This window comes from Mesoplodon densirostris, chromosome 2 (assembly GCF_025265405.1).
Source record: "Mesoplodon densirostris isolate mMesDen1 chromosome 2, mMesDen1 primary haplotype, whole genome shotgun sequence".
Lineage (NCBI taxonomy): Eukaryota > Metazoa > Chordata > Mammalia > Artiodactyla > Ziphiidae > Mesoplodon > Mesoplodon densirostris.
Window position 1 is genome coordinate 59,338,897 of NC_082662.1, and position 18,195 is coordinate 59,357,091.

General features: G+C 36.4%; 2 protein-coding genes across 2 annotated transcripts in view; one reads left to right on the top strand and one right to left on the bottom strand.

The window, feature by feature from the left end:
• DNAI4 (dynein axonemal intermediate chain 4) overlaps positions 1-18,195 on the bottom strand; it is a 107,505-nt gene that overhangs the window by 53,615 nt on the left and 35,695 nt on the right.
• LOC132483537 (heterogeneous nuclear ribonucleoprotein A1-like) lies at positions 2,959-5,136 on the top strand. Its single transcript, XM_060088916.1, has 2 exons — positions 2,959-2,967; positions 4,672-5,136. The coding sequence occupies exons 1-2, from the start codon at positions 2,959-2,961 to the stop codon at positions 5,134-5,136; spliced, it is 474 nt and encodes a 157-aa protein (XP_059944899.1).

An 18,195-nucleotide genomic window follows, 5' to 3' on the forward strand; every position in this document is an offset into this window, starting at 1 on the left:
ATATAACAATGAAATTCTCATATATAAATTATTTTATCAGTGACCAGGTAATGATATATTCCTACATGCTAACCTTACTAAACTTTCAGTTAAAGTACAATGATTTAATAAAAAGTTATTTTCCCTGCAAATCAAAACAGGATCTAGATCTAATAAATGTAACTATTCCTTGTTAGAACTTTTATTTTCATGATGTGGAATGAAGGAACTCTGGTATTTAACAATGTTTTCAATTAGTAAGAATGTTAATTCACATCTCATAATAACATTTCTATCTTAATGAACTTATCTTGATAGTATCTAACAAAGTCATGCACAGAGTAAATAAATACCTAGTATATTTTGCTGAATTGGAAAGGGTACAATTTCCATGGTCACAAGTAAAAGACCTTAGAAAGAAATTATTTCTTTGAATTTTGAAGTACCTAACCTTCTTTTTCTTCCTTTAACTAAAAGTTTAGTAAGTTGAGCATATAGAAATATATTGTTACACGGTCATTAATAAGATAATGTTACATAAATAAATATACAAGTTATAAATGAGCAATGTAAGATGTTACAGTGATTTAGAGTTGTTTCTTCTTTAAAGATAACAAATAACATTCATTGGTAATTTTAGTTTAGGTAACATCATTACATTTGTTCACTGGAATAAATTTAATTAACCTAAGAAACAGAAAACCTAAGAAACAGATATTATGTACATGCAATAATATCATGTACAAGGTAGAATGGTAAATAGTGAGTGTGACTTCCCAGTTTTATACTGCCATACACTATTAAAGAAATCTTATTTTAATTACTATCAGAAAAAAAAGTATTCCCTACTAAATGTATGTTTTGAGCATTTCTGAGTGTACGATTGTGTAAATAGTTGTTACAAGTTTTAAAACATTGTTTCTATCTACTAGTTTAATTCAGACTATAAAAGAGCAACAATTGGCCACATAACATTTATAGAAAAATAATTTTATTTTAGCTGAGTAAAAAGACATGCTTACTGTAAAAGAAAAGGTAAGACTTACATTTCCATCACCTAGAAATAATAACTGCTAACATTTTCATGCATGTCCTTCTAGATTGACATAAATATATATATATGTTTGTATATGAACAAATATATATGCATATTTTTTAATAAAAATGAGTTCATATCACACATACTTTTTTAAAAGAATATTTATTGTAGTATAATATACATAGAAAACAAACTGTCTTTATGAAATCTACCGAGTTTTAGGATTTAACTGTATTTTCAAAAGTTAGCCAGGAACACTAATACATTTATTGAATTATCCATTTATTTGAAATGACACTTCTGTAATAAATTATTGTATGTATACTGTTAGGTGGGAAAACTTTTCCTCAGTTTTTGTGAATCTTTACAGAGGCAACTTCAGCTAAATTGACATTTCTGGCTTCTCTATGTCCCTCATTCACTAATTGCCAGGGAAAGAGAAATGGCTAATCCTATAGGAGAGTTTAGGAGAAGGAACTGCAGCTCAGCCACTTCTGGATTCTTTTGTTAAGTCTGCTCACTTGCAAAAAGCATGCATTCTGGTCTGTTCTCACCCATGCAGAGGAGGTCTGTGCTTTTCTAGCTGTGCCAATTACTATTGGTAAGATCTATTCTGGAGCAGAAAAACAGCAATACCACTTAGCTATGGATTTAAGGCTACATTTTTCAATTAACTTCATCAGTAATAAAGGTACTACTTTTATTTCCATCTCTGTGACTCCTGAATCTCTTTCAATTTCAACCAAAATCAGGCAAGGAAGACATGCTTTTTTATTGATCCATTAAATCTCAATACTTACTTGGTCTGTATCAAATTCTTTAATATAAATTGTACCATTATTTTTTTTTTCGGTACACGGGCCTCTCACTGTTGTGGCCTCTCCCATTGCGGAGCACAGGCTCCGGACGTGCAGGCTCAGCGGCCATGGCTCACGGGCCCAGCCGCTCCGCGGCATGTGGGATCTATCCGGACCGGGGCACGAACCCGTGTCCCCTGCATCGGCAGGCGGACTCTCAACCACTGCGCCAGCAAGGAAGCCCTGTACCATTATTTTTAAAATTTTTATTGGAGTATAGTTTATTTACAGTGTTGTGTTAGTTTCAGGTGTACAGCAAAGTGAACCAGTTATACATATACATATATCCACTGTCTTTTAGATTCTTTTCGCATATAGGCCATTACAGAGTAGAGTTCCCTGTGCTATACCCATTATTTTAACAAAACCTCTATTGTGAAATATATACCTTCACAGAAGAGTGTATAACACATATGTGTAATGTAAAGAGAGAATTAATACCATGTACTCACAAACCAATATAAGAAATAGAACATCCTTAGGTGCTTAGAAGCCCCCTGGACACTCTCCCATCATAGGCCCCTTCCTTCTAGCTACCTCCAAAAGAAGTATTCACTTTTCGTAACTTTTGTATTGATCATTCTCTTGCTTTGTTTTAAGGTTTTTTTTCCCCTGTGGCAAATGCTATTGGGGTCCTGCCTGTATCCATTCTGCATCACCTCTTACTTGCCAATCTCCCAACTACCAGCACCTGCATTTCTCTGCTTGGGTCTGTCTTTGGTCATCAAGACCACTTTGATGTCCATAAATTAGGCTGGGATTGCCAAGGAACTAACAAGCCCATCAACCATCAAACAATGTATACCTATATAATGCATTGTCTAGTTTAAAAAACAGAATAGCAAACACAGATGCATAAGGAGAAAACAAAACCACTATTAGATGCGGACAAATAGATGAGGACTCCCAAGAGAAGACAAGCAGAACTATCTGGGCCATAATCTGACTCTAGCTTCTTTGAGAGTTTATAAGAGACACTTAGAGGGAAATCATAGGGTGAGACCATGAGTAAGTCCTTGGAAACACAGAGCTTAACCCACTAACAGCACCTGACAAGCTAGGCACTGAATGTCCACTGAAAACATGGTCAGGGTAAGTGGGCTGCTTTGTGTTTTCTGTTCACTATGACTTCTCTGCTGCTCTTAGGATTATGGTAAAACAGAACATGTCTGTGAAGTGAAATGAGTTTCCTCAACTTCCCTAAGGAGACCTACTGGAAAGGAGAGTAGGGACTATATTAAGAATGGTAAAACCCAGCTAGATACAGAGAAGGATCTGGGCAGATTTACTTGAGCATTCTGTCCTCAGGTTAAGAAGATAGGACTGAGTTTCCAGTTCCACAGTTAAGGGGCTTGGAAGTTGCCATTCTGTACTAACAGCACGTAAAAAATTAAACAGACTGAAAAATCAACACCTCTTCTTGGATCTGAAAAAGAGGTAAGGACACAGAGAAAAGAACTGCTGCCTTTAAGATTGGAGAGTCACAGTTTACTGGAGCAGAGACTCAGAAGTAGAAACTGCTGTGGGAACCAGTTCTGGGGTAGGAAAACCTGAACTGTAAATGATGAATTGGTGCAGGTTCAGTGTGGACAAGTCTGAGAGTTAAAAACTCTAAGGGGCCCAGTCATAGGGAAGCCCCTGCATTTTGTGAGCTTTATCTCCGGGAGCTGGACCAGATTCCCAGAGTGAGTATGAGAAAAAGAAAAAAAATCCCTCATGCTTCTGGTAGGGGAAGGGGAAAAGGAACCATTCTGAAATATACCAGAGCACTCTGTTCTTAACAATGCCTGCCCTCAGAATAAACTAGTTCACCAGAGAACAGCCTGCCAGGGTCTTTTCAGAGCCTAACTGACCTGTGGGAAGGGAAATACCCAGCACCAGCACACTGGAGACATCTTGTCCTACCTAAGGGTGGGGAAAAAAACTGAGACACATTTGTGAAGTTCACAGTCCACAGGAATAGGTATACTGAAAGGCTGAAACCTAATCAAAGAACTAAAATGCTTGCCTCCTCCACACCTTACCACCACAATACTAAAGGCCTATTTATAGCAGCTCCTTTTACCTGATACATCATGTATGTCTATCAAGAAAAAATTACAAATCATACTAAAAGATAAAAAATTTTTTGAAGAGGTAGAGCAAGCATCAAAACTAGACATGGCAGGGATGTTGGAGTTATCAGACCAGGAATTTAAAACAACTGTGATGAATATGCTAGGGGCTCTAACGGATAAAGTAGACAAAATGAAAGAACAGATTGGCAATGTAAGCAGAGAGATGGAAATCATAAAAAAAAAAGGACCAAAAAGAAAAGTGAGAAACCAAAAACACTGTAGAAGAATGCCTTTGATGGGCTTATTGGTACACTGAACACTGCTGAGGAAAGAATCTCTGAGCTTGAAGAAATCTCAACAGAAACCTCCAAAACTGAAAAGGAAAGAGAACAAAGACTGAAAAATACAGAAGAGAAAGAAGGGAGAAAAAGACAGAAATCTTATTTGAAGACATAATGGCTGAAAACTTCCCTAACCTTGGGAAGGAAATAGACATCCAGACCCAGGAAGCCCAGAGTTCCTAATAAGAGGAAACCAGGGCTTCCCTGGTGGCGCAGTGGTTGAGACTCTGCCTGCCGATACAGGGGACACGGGTTCGTGTCCCGGTCTGGAAGATACCACATGCCGCGGAGCGGCTGGGCCACTGAGCCTGCGCATCCGGAGCCTGTGCTCCGCAACGGGAGAGGCCACAACAGTGAGAGGCCCGCGTACTGCAAAAAAAAAGAAAAGAAAAAAAAAGAAATACCACTCTGTGCATGGCCACAACTGTGAAGTAAGGAAAGCCCTATCTAAGCAAAAGGTGGCTAGTGCTTCATCCAGCCAAAGAGGTCGAGGTGGTTCTGGAAACTTTGATGGTGGTTGTGGAGGGGGCTTTGGAGGGAATGACAGCTTTGGTCGTGGAGAAAACGTCAGTGGTCAAGGTGGCTTTGGTGGCAGATGTGGTGGTGGCTATGGTGGCAGTGGGGATGGCTCTATTGGATTTGGTAATGATGGAAGCAGTTTTGGAGGTGGTGGAATCTACAATGATTTTGGCAATTATAACAATCAATCTTCAAATTTTGAACCCATGAAAGGAGGAAACTTTGGAGGCAGAAGTTCTGGGCCCTATGGTGGTAGGGGCCAATACTTTGCCAAACCACAAAACCAAGGTGGCTATGGTGGTTCCAGCAGCATCAGTAGCTATGGCAGTGGCAGAAGGTTTTAGTTGCTGCCAGGAAACAAAGCTTAGCAGGACAGGAGAGCCAGAGAAGTGAAAGGGAAGCTACAGGTTACAACAGATTTGTGAACTCAGCCAAGCACAGTGGTGGCAGGGCCTAGGTGCTACAAAGAAGACATGTTTTAGACAATACTCATGTGTATGGGCAAAAAAACCTCGAGAACTGTATTTATGACTAATTGTATAACAGGTTAGTTTAGTTTCTGTTCTGTGGAAAGTATAAAGCATTCCAACAAAGGGTTTTAATGTAGATTTTTTGTTTTTTGCACCCATGTTGTTGATTGCTAAATGTAATAGTCTGATCATGACACTGAATAAATGTGTCTTTTTAAAATGTGCTATGTAAAGTAGTTAGTCTACTCTGAAGCCATTTTGGTAAACTACCCCAACAGTGTGAAGTTAGAATTCCTTCAGGGTGATGCCAGGTTCCATGTGAAATTTATTTACAACCTGCTTGGGTGGAGAAGCCATTGTCTTCAGAAACCTTGGTGTAGTTGAACTGACAGTTACTGTGTTGTGACCTGGAGTTCACCTTTAAAAGGGTCACCCAAGCAAAGTCATGGAGTTTTTTGGTTATTAATATGATTCTTGGCACATCCTATGCAATATATCTAAATTGAATTATGGTACCAGGTAAAGTTATTGTTGGGAATGAAGCTTGTGTATCATCCTTTATCATGTGTAACCAATAAACGATTTAATACCCTCGTGAAAAACAATGCTAAAGGGACTTCTTTAAGCTGAAAAGAAAGGATGCTAATTAGTAACAAGGAAATATGAAAGAAAAAGTCTCACTGAAAAGGTAAATATATAGTAAGGTAGTGGATTATCACTTTTAAGCTAGTATGAAGATTAAAAGAAAAAATAGTAAAAATAGCTATGATGACAATAATTAGTCAATGAATACATAAAATAAAAAGATATAAAATGTGACATCAAAAACATAAGATGGGAAAAGAGAATAAAAATGTTGAACTTTAGAATGAGATCAAGCATAAGTTTTTATCCCCAAATCAGTCAGTGTGATATAGCACATTAACAAAATGAAGCATAAAACTATATGATCATAGAGAACAAAAAGCATTTGACAAAAGTCAACATCCATTTATGATAAAAACTGTCAACAAAGTGGGTATAGAGGAAACAGACCTCAACATATTAAAGGCCATATATGACAAGCCCACATCTAGCATCATACTCAACAATAAAAAGCTGTAAGCATTTCCTCTAAGATCAGGAACAAGACAAGGATGCCCACAATTTCCACTTTTATTCAACATAATATTGGAAGTCCTAGACGGAGAAAATAGGCAAGAAAAAGAAATAGGCAAACAAATTGGAAAGAAAAAAGTAAAACTGTCACTCTTTGCAGATGACATATTATATACAGAAAAGCCTAAAGACTCCATCAAAAAATTGTTAGAACAAATAAAGTAATTCAGTAAATTACAGGATACAAAGTCAATACACAAAAATCTGCTGCATTTCTATACACCAATAACAAGCTATCAGAAACAGAAATAAAGAAAAAAAATCTTATTCACAAATGCATCCCCCCACCCCAAAAAAACACCACCTAGGAATAAATTTAACCAAGAAGGTGAAAGACCTCTCTATTGAAAACCACAAGACATTAATGAAAGTAATGGAAGAAGGCACAAATAAATGGGAAGACACAAATAAATGGAAGACACAAATAAATATCCATAAATGGATATTTCATGCTCATGAATTAGACGAATCAGTATTGTTAAATGTCCATACTTCCCAAGGCACTCCACAGATTCAATGCAATCTCCATCGAAATTCCAATGACATTTTTCAAAGAAATAGAACAAATTGTCCTAAAATTTGTATGGAATCACAAGAAAAACCAAACAGCCAGAGCAATCTTGTGTAACAAGGAACAAAGTTGGAGGCATCACACTCTCTGATTTGAAACTATATTACAGGACTTCCCTGGTGGCTCAGTGGTTAAGAATCCACCTGCCAATGCAGGGGACATGGGTTTGATCCCTGGTCCAGTAAGACCCTACATGCCACGGAGCAACTAAGCCCGTGTGCCACAACTACTGAGCCCACATGCTATAACTACTGAAGCCCACGCACCCAGAGCCTGTGCTCCACAACAAGAGAAGCCACCACAACGAGAAGCCCGCACACCACAACAAACAGTAGCCCCTGCTGGCTGCAACTAGAGAAAGCCCATGTGCAGCAATGAAGACCCAACACAGCCAAAAAGAAAAAGTAAAAGAAACTATATTACAAAGTATAGTAATTAAAACAGTATGCTATTGACATAAAAACAGACACATAGATCAATGGAACAAAATTGAGAGCTCAGATATAAACCCACATATATATTGTCAATTAATTTGTAACAAAAGAGCCAAGAATATACAATGGGGAAAGAAATGTCTCTTCAGTAAATGGTGTTGTAAAAACTGAACAACCACAGGCAAAAGAATGAAACTAGATCACTATTTTACACCATACATAAAAATTAACTCAAAATGGATTAAAGACTTGAATGTAAGACCTGAAATCATAAAACTCTTAGAAGAAAACATAGAAAGTATGCTCTTTGACACTGGTCTTAGTAATTCTTTTTTGGATATGTCTCCTCAGGCAAGGGAAACAAAAGCAAAAATAAACAAATGGAACTAGTATATCAAACTAAAAAGTTTTGCACAGCAAAGGAAACTATCAACAAAATGAAAAGGCCTCTTACTGAATGGGAGAAGATATTTTCAAGCAATATATCTTATAAAGGGTTAATATCTAAAATATACATAAAACTCACATAATTCAACATTAAAAACAAACAACCTAATTTTAAAAATGGGCAGAGGACCTGAATAGACTTTTTTCAAAGATGACATGCAGATAGCCAACAGGTACGTGAAAGGTGCTCAACATCATTAACCAACTGGGAAATGCAAATCAAAACCCAATGAGATATCATCTCATGCCTGTTAAAATGGTTATTATCAAAAATACAAAAAAAACTGTTGGCAAGGATGTGGAGAAAAGGGAACACTTGTGCACCATGGGTGAGAATGTGAATTGGCATAAGCACTATGAAAAGCAGTATGGAGGTTCCTCAAAAAATTAAAAATAGAACTACCATATCATCCAGCAATTCCACTTCTAGGTATTTATACGAAGAAAAGGAAAACACTAACTTGAAAAGATATATGCACCCCCATGTTCATAGCAAAATTAGCACAATAGTCAAAATATGGAAGCAACCTAGGTGCTCCTTGAGGGATGAATGGATAAAGAAGATGTGGTATATATACATAATGTAATAATATATAGCCATGAAAAAATGAAATCTTGCCATCTGCAACAACATGGATGGATCTTAAGATTATTATACTACATGAAATATGCCAGACAGAAAAAGATGAATACCTCATGATCTCACTTATATGTGGAATCTAAAAAAGAGAGAGACAGAGAGAGAGAGCACAGACACAGAGAACAGACTGGTAAATGGCAGAGGCAAGGGAGTGAGGGGTGGGTGAAATGGGTGAAGGGGGTTAAAAAGTACAAATTTCCTTCTATAAAATAAATAAGGCATGGGGGTGTAATGTACAGAGTGGTGACTATAGTTAGTAATACTGTTTTGTATATTTGGAAGTTGCTAAGAGAGTATATCTTGAAAGTACTCATCACAAGAAAAAACTTTTCTATGTACAGGGATGAATGTTAACTAGACTTATGATCATGATCCATTTCACAATATATACAAACATCTAATTGATATGTTGTACACCTGAAACTAATGTTATATGTCAATTATATCTCAATGAAAAATAATAAAATAATAAAGAATTAGAGCAGGGCTTCCCTGGTGGTTAAGAATCCGCCTGCCAATGCAGGGGACATGGGTTCGTTCCCTGGTCCAGGACGATCCATATGCTGCGGAGCAACTAAGCCTGTGCACCACAACTACTGAGCCTGCGCTCTAGAGCCCATGAGCCACAACTGTAGAAGCCCATGTGCCTAGAGCCCATGCTCCACAACAAGAGAAGCCACTGCAATGAGAAGCCCGTGCACTGCAAGGAAGAGCAGCCACTGCTCACCGCAACTAGAAGAAGCCTGCACACAGCAACAAAGACCCAATGCGGCCATAAATAAATGAATAAATAAATTTATTTTTAAAAAAGATAACAAAGGAATACTATGAACAACTCTATGCCAATAGATTTGATAACCTTGATGAAATTGTCCAATTCCTTGAAAGACACAATCTGCCAAAACTCACACAAGAAGAAATAGACAATCTGTACAGCCCTATATCAATTAAGGAAATTGAATCAATAATTAATAATCTTCCCAAACTGAAAGCACCAGGCCCAGATAGATCCACTGAGTTCTACCAATAATTTAAGGAGAAAATTCCACTTATTCCCTGCAATATATTTCAGAGGATAGAAACAGAGGGAATACTTTTTAACTCATACTTTGAGGCCAGCATTACTCTAATACCAAAAACAGACAAAAACACCATAAGAAAGAAAAATGGCAGAACAATAACTCTCATGAACACAGATGCAAAAATCCTCTATGAAATATTAGCAATCAAATCCAGCAGTATATAAAGAGAATTATACACCACAATTAAGTGGAGTTTATCCCAGGTATACAAAGCCTAGTTCAACATTGGAAAATTGATTGATGTAATCCATCACATCAACAGGTCAAAGAAGAAAAATGACTTGATCATATCAACAGATTCAGAAAAAGCACCTGACAAAATCCAACACTCGTTCATGATAAAAACTCTCAGTAATTTAGGAATAGAGGAGGAACTTAACTTGACAAAGAATATCTATAAAAACCTACAGCTAACATACTTAGTGGTTTTCTTCTAGAAACTAGATTTTCCACTAGGATCAGGACCAAGGCAAGGCTGTCCCCTTTCATCACTCCTTTTCAACATCCTACTGGAAGTCCAAGCTAATGCAGTAAGATAAGAAAAAGGAAATAAAAGAAATACAGATTGGAAAGGAAGAAATAAAGCTGTTTTTGTTCTCGGATGACATAATCATCTATATAGAAAATCTGAAAGAATTAACAAAAACTACTGAACTAGTAAGTGATTACAGCAAGGTTGCAGGGTACAAGGTTAATACTACACAAAAGTCAATCTCTATCCTGTACACCAACAATGAACATAGGAATTTGAAATTTAAAACAATATGATTTACATTAGCACCCCAAAAATGGAATAGTAATAAATCTAACAAAATATGTACAAAATCTATTATGAGGAAAACTACTAAACTCTGATGAACAAAATCAAATGAAATAAATGGAGAAAGATTCCATGTTTATTAATAGGAAGACTCAGCATTATCATGATGTCTGTTCTTCCCAATTTCATCTACAGATTCAACACAATTCCAATCAAAATCCCAAGAAGTTATTTTGTGCATATCAGCAAACTGATTCTAAAGTTTATGTGAAGGGGCAAAAGACCCAGAAGAGCCAGCACAATACTGAAGACAAAGAACAAAGTCAGAGGACTGACACTACTCAACTTGAAGACTTACTACAGTGCTACAGTAATCAAGACAGTGTGAATGGAACACAATAGAGTGCTCAGAGATAAACCAACATTAATATAATCAATTGATCTCTGTCAAAGGAACGGAAAAAACAACTGGGGCAAAGATGGTCTTTTCAACAAATGGTGCTGGAACAACTGGACATCCAAATGCAAAAAAAAAAATTAATCTATACACAGATCTTACATCCTTCAGAAAAATTAACTAAAAACTCATTATAGACTTAAAAGTAAAAGCAAAACTAGAAAACTCCTAGAATAAAACATAGGAGAAAATTTAGATGACCTTGGGTATGGCACTGACTTTTTAGAAACAGCAAAAGCACAATCCATTAAGCAGTAATAGATAAGCTGGACTTCATTAAAATTAAAAATATCTGCTCTGTAAAAAGAAATGTCAAGAGAATAACAAGACAAGCCACATATTGGAAGGAAACATTTGCTAAAAATACATCTGGAAAAGGACTATTGTCCAAAATATACGAATATCTTTTGATCCTTAACAATAAGAAAACAAACAACCAAATTTTAAAATGGGCCAAAAGCTTAACACACCTCATCAAAGAAGACATACAGATGGCAAGTAAGTACACAAAAATATGCTCCACATCATATGTCATAATGGAAGTACAAATTAAAACAAAAATGAGGGGAATTCCCTGGTGCTTCAATGGTTGGGATTTGGTGCTTTCACTGTTGGGGCCTGGGTTCCATCCCTGGCTGGGGAACTAGGATCCCTCAAGCCGGACAATGCAGCCAGAAAACCAAAAAACAAACAAATAAAAATGAGTTGCAAAAAAAAAAAAAAAAAGAGTTGCCACTACTCACCTATTAGAATGTTCAAAATCTGGAACACTGACAACACAAAATGCTGGTGAGGACGTGGAACCACAGAAACTCTTCATCATTGCTTCTGGGAATGCAAAATGGTACAGCCACTTTCAAGACAGTATGGCTATTTCTTACAAAAATAAAAATACTGTTGCCATACAATCCAGCAATAGCGCTCCTGGATATTTATCAAAAGGAGTTAAAAACTTATGTCTACACAAAAACCTGCACACAGATATTTATAGCAGCTTTACTGATAATTGCCAAAATTTGAAACAATCAAGATGCCCTTCAGTAGGTAAATGGATAAATTAACTGTGGTACATCCAGATAATGGATGGTTAAGAGTCTTGCTACCTATATTCTACAAGCCTTCCATGACGGAGGAGAGGATTTCAGAGGTGTCTCTGTGTGTAGCATTCAGTATGCTTGTTTTCTGTTTGTTTGTTTGTTCATTTGTTTTGTTTGTTTGTTAAGTACCCATGTCTTGATCTGTACCTGGTGTTCCCCAGCTAAAGAGCCTCTATTTTGTCCTCTCCAGAGAAGAAATTTCTGACATCTTCCAGGGTAGAAGAGGGGAAGTTGCTCAGAGAATGTACTTGATCCCTTTTTGTGATTGAATTATATTTCATTGCATGTATTTACACATTTTATTTATCCATTCATCCATTGATGGACATTTCAGTTGTTTCTACTTTTTGACTATGGTAAAAATTGCTGCCATGAACATGTGTGTACATATATTTGAGTACCTATTTTCCATTCTGTGGGGTATTATATATACCTAGGAGTGGAATTGCTGAGTCATATGGCAATTCTGTGTAATTGTTTGAGAAACTACCAAACTGCTTTCCACAGCAGCTGTACCATTTTACATTCCCAACAGCACTGTATGGGAACTCCAATTTCTCAACTTCTTTGTCAACACTTGTTTTTTTAATTATAGCCATTTAATGTGTGAGAAGTAGTAACTCATTGTGGGTTCTTAAAAAATTTTTTTAATTCAATTTTTTTAATGTAATTCCTCCTATTTTATTATATTTATTAGTAATCTATTTTGTACATATTAGTGTCTATATGTCAATCCCAATCTTCCAATTCATCCCACCCACCCCCAACCCCAGTTTCCCCCCCTTGGTGTCTCTACGTTTGTTCTCTATATCTGTGTCTCTATTTATGCCTTGCAAACCGGTTCATCTGTACTGTTTTTCTAGATTCCACATATATGCATTAACATATGATATTTGTTTTTCTCCTTCTGACTCACTTCACTCTGTATGACAGTCTCTAGGTCCATCCATATTTCTACAAATGACCCAATTTCGTTCCTTTTTATGGCTGAGTAATACTCCATTGTATATATGTGCCATATCTTTATCCGTTCATCTGTCAATGGACATTTAGGTTGTTTCCATGTCCTGGCTATTGTAAATAGTATTGCAATGAACACTGGGGTACATGTGTCCTTTTGAATTATGGTTTTCTCAGGGTATATGCCTAGTAGTGGGATTGCTGGGCCATATGGTAATTCTACTTTTATTTTTTAAGGAACCTCCATACTGTTCTCCATAGTGGCTGTATCAATTTACATTCCCACCAACAGTGCAAGAGGGTTCCTCTTCTCCACACCCTCTTCAGCATTTATTGTAGATTTTCTGATGATGCCCATTCTAACTGGTGTGAGGTGATACCTCATTGTAGTTTTGATTTGCATTTTTCTAATAATTAGTGATGTTGAGCTGCTTTTCATGTGCCTCTTGGCCATCTGTATGTCTTCTTTGGAGAAATGTCTATTTAGGTCTTCTGCCTATTTTTTGATTGGGTATTTTGTGTGTGTGTGTGTGGTACGCAGGCCTCTCACTGTTGTGGCCTCTCCCGTTGCGGAGCACAGGCTCCGGACACGCAGGCTCAGCGGCCATGGCTCACGGGCGTAGCTGCTCCGCGGCATGTGGGATCTTCCCACACTGGGGCACGAACCCATGTCCCCTGCATCGGCAGGCGGACTCTCAACCACTGTGCCACCAGGGAAGCCCGGGTTGTTTGTTTTTTTGATATTGAGCTGCATGAGCTGTTTGTATATTTTGGAGATTAATCCTTTGTTTGTTGCTTCATTTGCAAATATTTTCTCCCATTCTGAGGGTTGTCTTTTCATCTTGTTTATGGTTTCCTTTGCTGTGCAAAAGCTTTTAAGTTCCATTAGGTCCCATTTGTTTATTTTTGTTTTTATTTCCATTACTCTAGGAAACGGGTCAAAAAAGATCTTGCTGTGATTTATGTCACAGTGTTCTTCCTATGTTTCCTCTAAGAGTTTTGTAGTGTCAGGTCTTACATTTAGGTCCTTAATCTCATTGTGGTTTTGATTTGCATTTCTCTAATGACTAATGGTGTTTAACACCTTTTCCTGTGCTTGTTGGCCATTTGTTTTCTTTCTTTGAAAAAATGTCTGTTTAAGTCCTATGCCCATTTTTTAATTGCATTGTTTGTCTTTTTGTTCTTGGATTATAAAAGTTCCTTCTATAGTCTGGATACTAGACCTTAACAGAGATAGGATTTGCAAATATTTTCTTCCATTATGTAAGTTGTCCTTTCACTTTTTTGATAGTTATTTGATGCACAGTTTTTAATTTTGATGAAGCTCAATAAATCTATTTTTTTCTTTTGTTCACCATGCTTCTAATGTCATATCTAAGAATCTATTATCAAGGCAAAGGGCAAAAATATCTAACCCAATTTTTTTCTAAGAGTTTTATAATTTTGGCTCTTACACTTAAATCATTGATCCACTTTGAGTTAATTTTTGTATATGATATGAATCCAAGTTTATTCTTTTGCATGTGGCTATCTAGTTGTCCCAGCACCAGTTGCTTAAAATACTATTTTACCTCTATTTAATGGTCTTGGCACCTTTATCAAAAGTCACTTAACCATATATATGAGGGTTTATTTCTGGGATCTCTATTCTATTCTTTTGGTCTATATATCCATCTTTATGCTAGTACCACCCATTTTGATCACTATAATTTTATAGCAAGTTTTCAAATCAGGAAGTATGAGCTCTCTAATTTTGTTCTTTTTCAAGATTGTTTTGGCTACTTGGGGATCCTTTGATATTCCATATAAATTTTAGGATGACTTTTTTTGTATTGTTGCAAAATAGTCTTTGGGATTATTTTGGGTAGTATTCACATCTTAATAACATTAAGTCTTTCAACCCATAAACACAGAATGTATTTCCCATTTACTTAGGTCTCCTTTAATTCTTTTCAGCAATGTTTTATAGGTGTCAGTGTACAAGTCTTTCGTCTCCTTGGTTAAATTTATTCCTAGGTATTTTATTATTTAGGATGCTATTATAAACACAATTACTTTCTTAATTTCCTTTTTGGATTGTTCATAGGTAATATATAGAAATACAACTGAATTTTGTGTGCTGATCTTATATTCTGCAACTTTTCTTTTTATTTTATCTATATGAGATGATGGATGTTAATTAAACCTATTGTGGTAATCTTTTCACAATATAGGTAAATCAAACCATCATGCTGTACTTATACATTGATGTATGTCAATTATTTCTCAATAAAACTGGAAAAAATAGTGAGTCTCTTGTTAGAGAACATATAGATGGATCATGGTTTTTTTTCTTCCAGTTTTTTTGATGTTTGTTTTCTTTGTTTAATCCACCCTACCAACCTTTGCTCTTTAATTGGAGTATTTAATCCATTTATTTAAAGTAATTACTGTTTAGGAAGGCCTTCTGCCATTTTTAATCTGTTTTCTTTATGTCTTAAATTTTTTTGTTCTTCAAATCCTCCATGACCATTTTCTTTAATGTTTAATTGATCTTTTTTATACTGCATCATTTTTATTCCTAACTTTTTTTCTGTAATTTTTAAGTTATTTCTTGGTGACTGCCTTGGGAATTAAAATTAATTTCTTAAAATTTTAACATTCTATTTTGAATACTACCTTACTTCAATTATATACAAAAACTGCTCCTATACAGCTAAATCCCACCCACTTTAAGTTGATGTTGTCACAAATTATGCTTTGTATGCCCATTAGCATAGATTTAGAATTATTGTTCAATGCATTTATTTTAAATCATATTTCAAAAAAAAAAATAGGAGTTACAAACCAAAATTACAATATTGGCTTTTGTATGGACTTATGTAGTTACCTTTACCAGTGTTCTTTATTTCTTCATATGTCTTCGAGTTACTGTCTAGTATCCTTTCATTTCTGCCTGAAGGGACTCCTGTTAGCATTTCTTGTAAGGCAGTTCTACTAGTGCTGAATTCCCTTAGCTTTTAGTTATCTAGGAACATCTTAATTTCTCCTTCATGAGGATATATTGTTTTAATTATTTAATTAGATTTCTCCTTCATGAGGATTATTTGAAGAAAATAGAATTCCTGGTTGACAGTTTTTTCTTTTGGTGCTTTAAGTATATCATCCCACTGGCTTCCAGCCTCCAGGTTTCTGCTGAAAATTGAGTGTAATCTGATTGATGATCCTTTGTAAATGACGAGTTACTTTTCTCTTGCTGCTTTCAAGATTTTCTCTTTGTATTTCAACTGTTTGATTATAATATGTCTCAGTGTGGAGCTCTTTATTTTTATCTTTCTTGGAGTTCATTTAGCTTCTCGGAGGTGCAGATTTATGTCTTTTATCAAATTTGGGAATATTTAGGTCACTACTTCTTCAACTTTTCTTTGTGCCCCTTTATCTCTTTCTTCTCCTCTCTTTCTGAAATTTCCATTATATGTTGGTGACTTGATGGAGTCCCACAGGTCCTTTAGGCTCTGTTCATTTTTCTTCATTATTTTTTCTTTCTGCTTCTCAGACTGGATTATTTCAATTGACCTATTATTAATATTCTTTCTTTTGCCTGCTCAGATGTGCTACTGAAAACTCTAGGGAGTTTTTCCATTTCAGTTATTGTACTTTTAACTCCAGAGTTTGTTTTTTTCCTTTTTATAATTTCTATCTTTATTGATATTTTTTATGTTCACACACCATTCTCTTGGTTTATCTCTTTGTCCATAGCTTCCTTTAGCTTTTTTTCTCTCTCTCTTTTTTTAATACAATTGATCTAAAACCTTTGCCTAGTAAGTGTAATGTCTATACTTCCTCAGGGAGAGTTTCTGTTCATTTCTTCTTTGAAAGATCCATAGCTTCTTTTTCCTCTGTATCCTTTGCAATTTTTTTTTTGACAATTGAACATTTTGAATATAATATGTGGTACTTCTGGAAATCACTCTCTTCCTCAGGATTTGATATCATAGTTTGCTGTGAGTGGTGGTTGTTTGTTTGCTAAGTGATTTTGCTAAACTATTTTTGTAAAGTCTGTATTTTTTGTCACATATCATCTCATAAGTGTTTGTTTTTTAGCTTTTGGTCAGTTAGTGTCCTGACAGAGATTTCCTTGAACACTTGGGTTTCTTCCCACTCAGAAGAAAAAAAGGAAAGAAAGAAAGGAAAAAAAAGAAAAAAGGGGGGAAAAAAAACCTTCCCAGTCTTTGCAGATGGGCTCCATGTTGGGGAATTCCTTCAATGCTTAGACAGGCTGCTTAAAACTATACCACATCTTTCGCTTCCTGCTTGTACTGAGCCTAGAGATCAGCCAGAGGTGAAAGTTTAGGATCTTTTCAGGTCTTTTCTGAGCATGCATCCTGCCCTAGGCATGTGCATGACTTTCTGAATTCCTCTGTATATGCAAGCCTTTTTCAATACCTTAATTTCCCAAAGAAAGTCTCTCCCAGTTTTTTCTTCCAGGCTTTCAGTGTGTCTCTTGTTTTACTCAGTTGCATTATTTTGCCTCAGGTAGCAGTGAGTTGTTCATCTGCCTTACAGTTTTTTGAAGAATGCATTATGCTTATCACCTGAGAGAGTTCTGGGTTAGGCAAAAAAACACAAATGCCTTATGTCAATCCTCCAGGTAGCCCCTAGACAGGTTAAAACATACAAACCAAATTCTTTGAGAATAAGGTCTGTTCTGTTCCCTCTGGAACCAAGGGCCAGGGTCTCACACTGGGAAGGCAGGCTTCTATCTTTTTTTTTTTTTTTTTTTTTTTTTTTCGGTATGTGGGCCTCTCACTGTTGTGGCCTCTCCCATTGCGGAGCACAGGCTCCGGACGCGCAGGCTCAATGGCCATGGCTCACGGGCCCAGCCGCTCCGCGGCATGTGGGATCTTCCCAGACCAGGGCACAAACCTGTGTCCCCTGCATCGGCAGGCGGACTCTCAACCACTGCGCCACCAGGGAAGCCCCAGGCTTCTATCTTTAAGACCACCACTCTACTGGGGAGGGGAGTGGGACAAGAGCAAGTAAAGACGCCACAAAGCTTTCTTACTAATTGTAAGTTTCTCTTTTCTTGATTTAGCACCTGCTTAGAAGTTTGTCTATTTTAATCTTTTTAAAGAATTAGCTTATGGTTTTGCTGAGTAACAAAGGCCATTAAGATTATAACCTTTCTTCTAATTACCCTTTTGGCCACAGCATTCAGAAGTTTGGCAATGCAGTGTCCTCAGAGTTGTTAATTTATAAACATTGAAAGATAGTAAGTATAGTAGTTAAGAGAACAGGTTCAAGAACCAGACTGTCTGGGAGTATCATTGTCCACCATAGTAACTGAG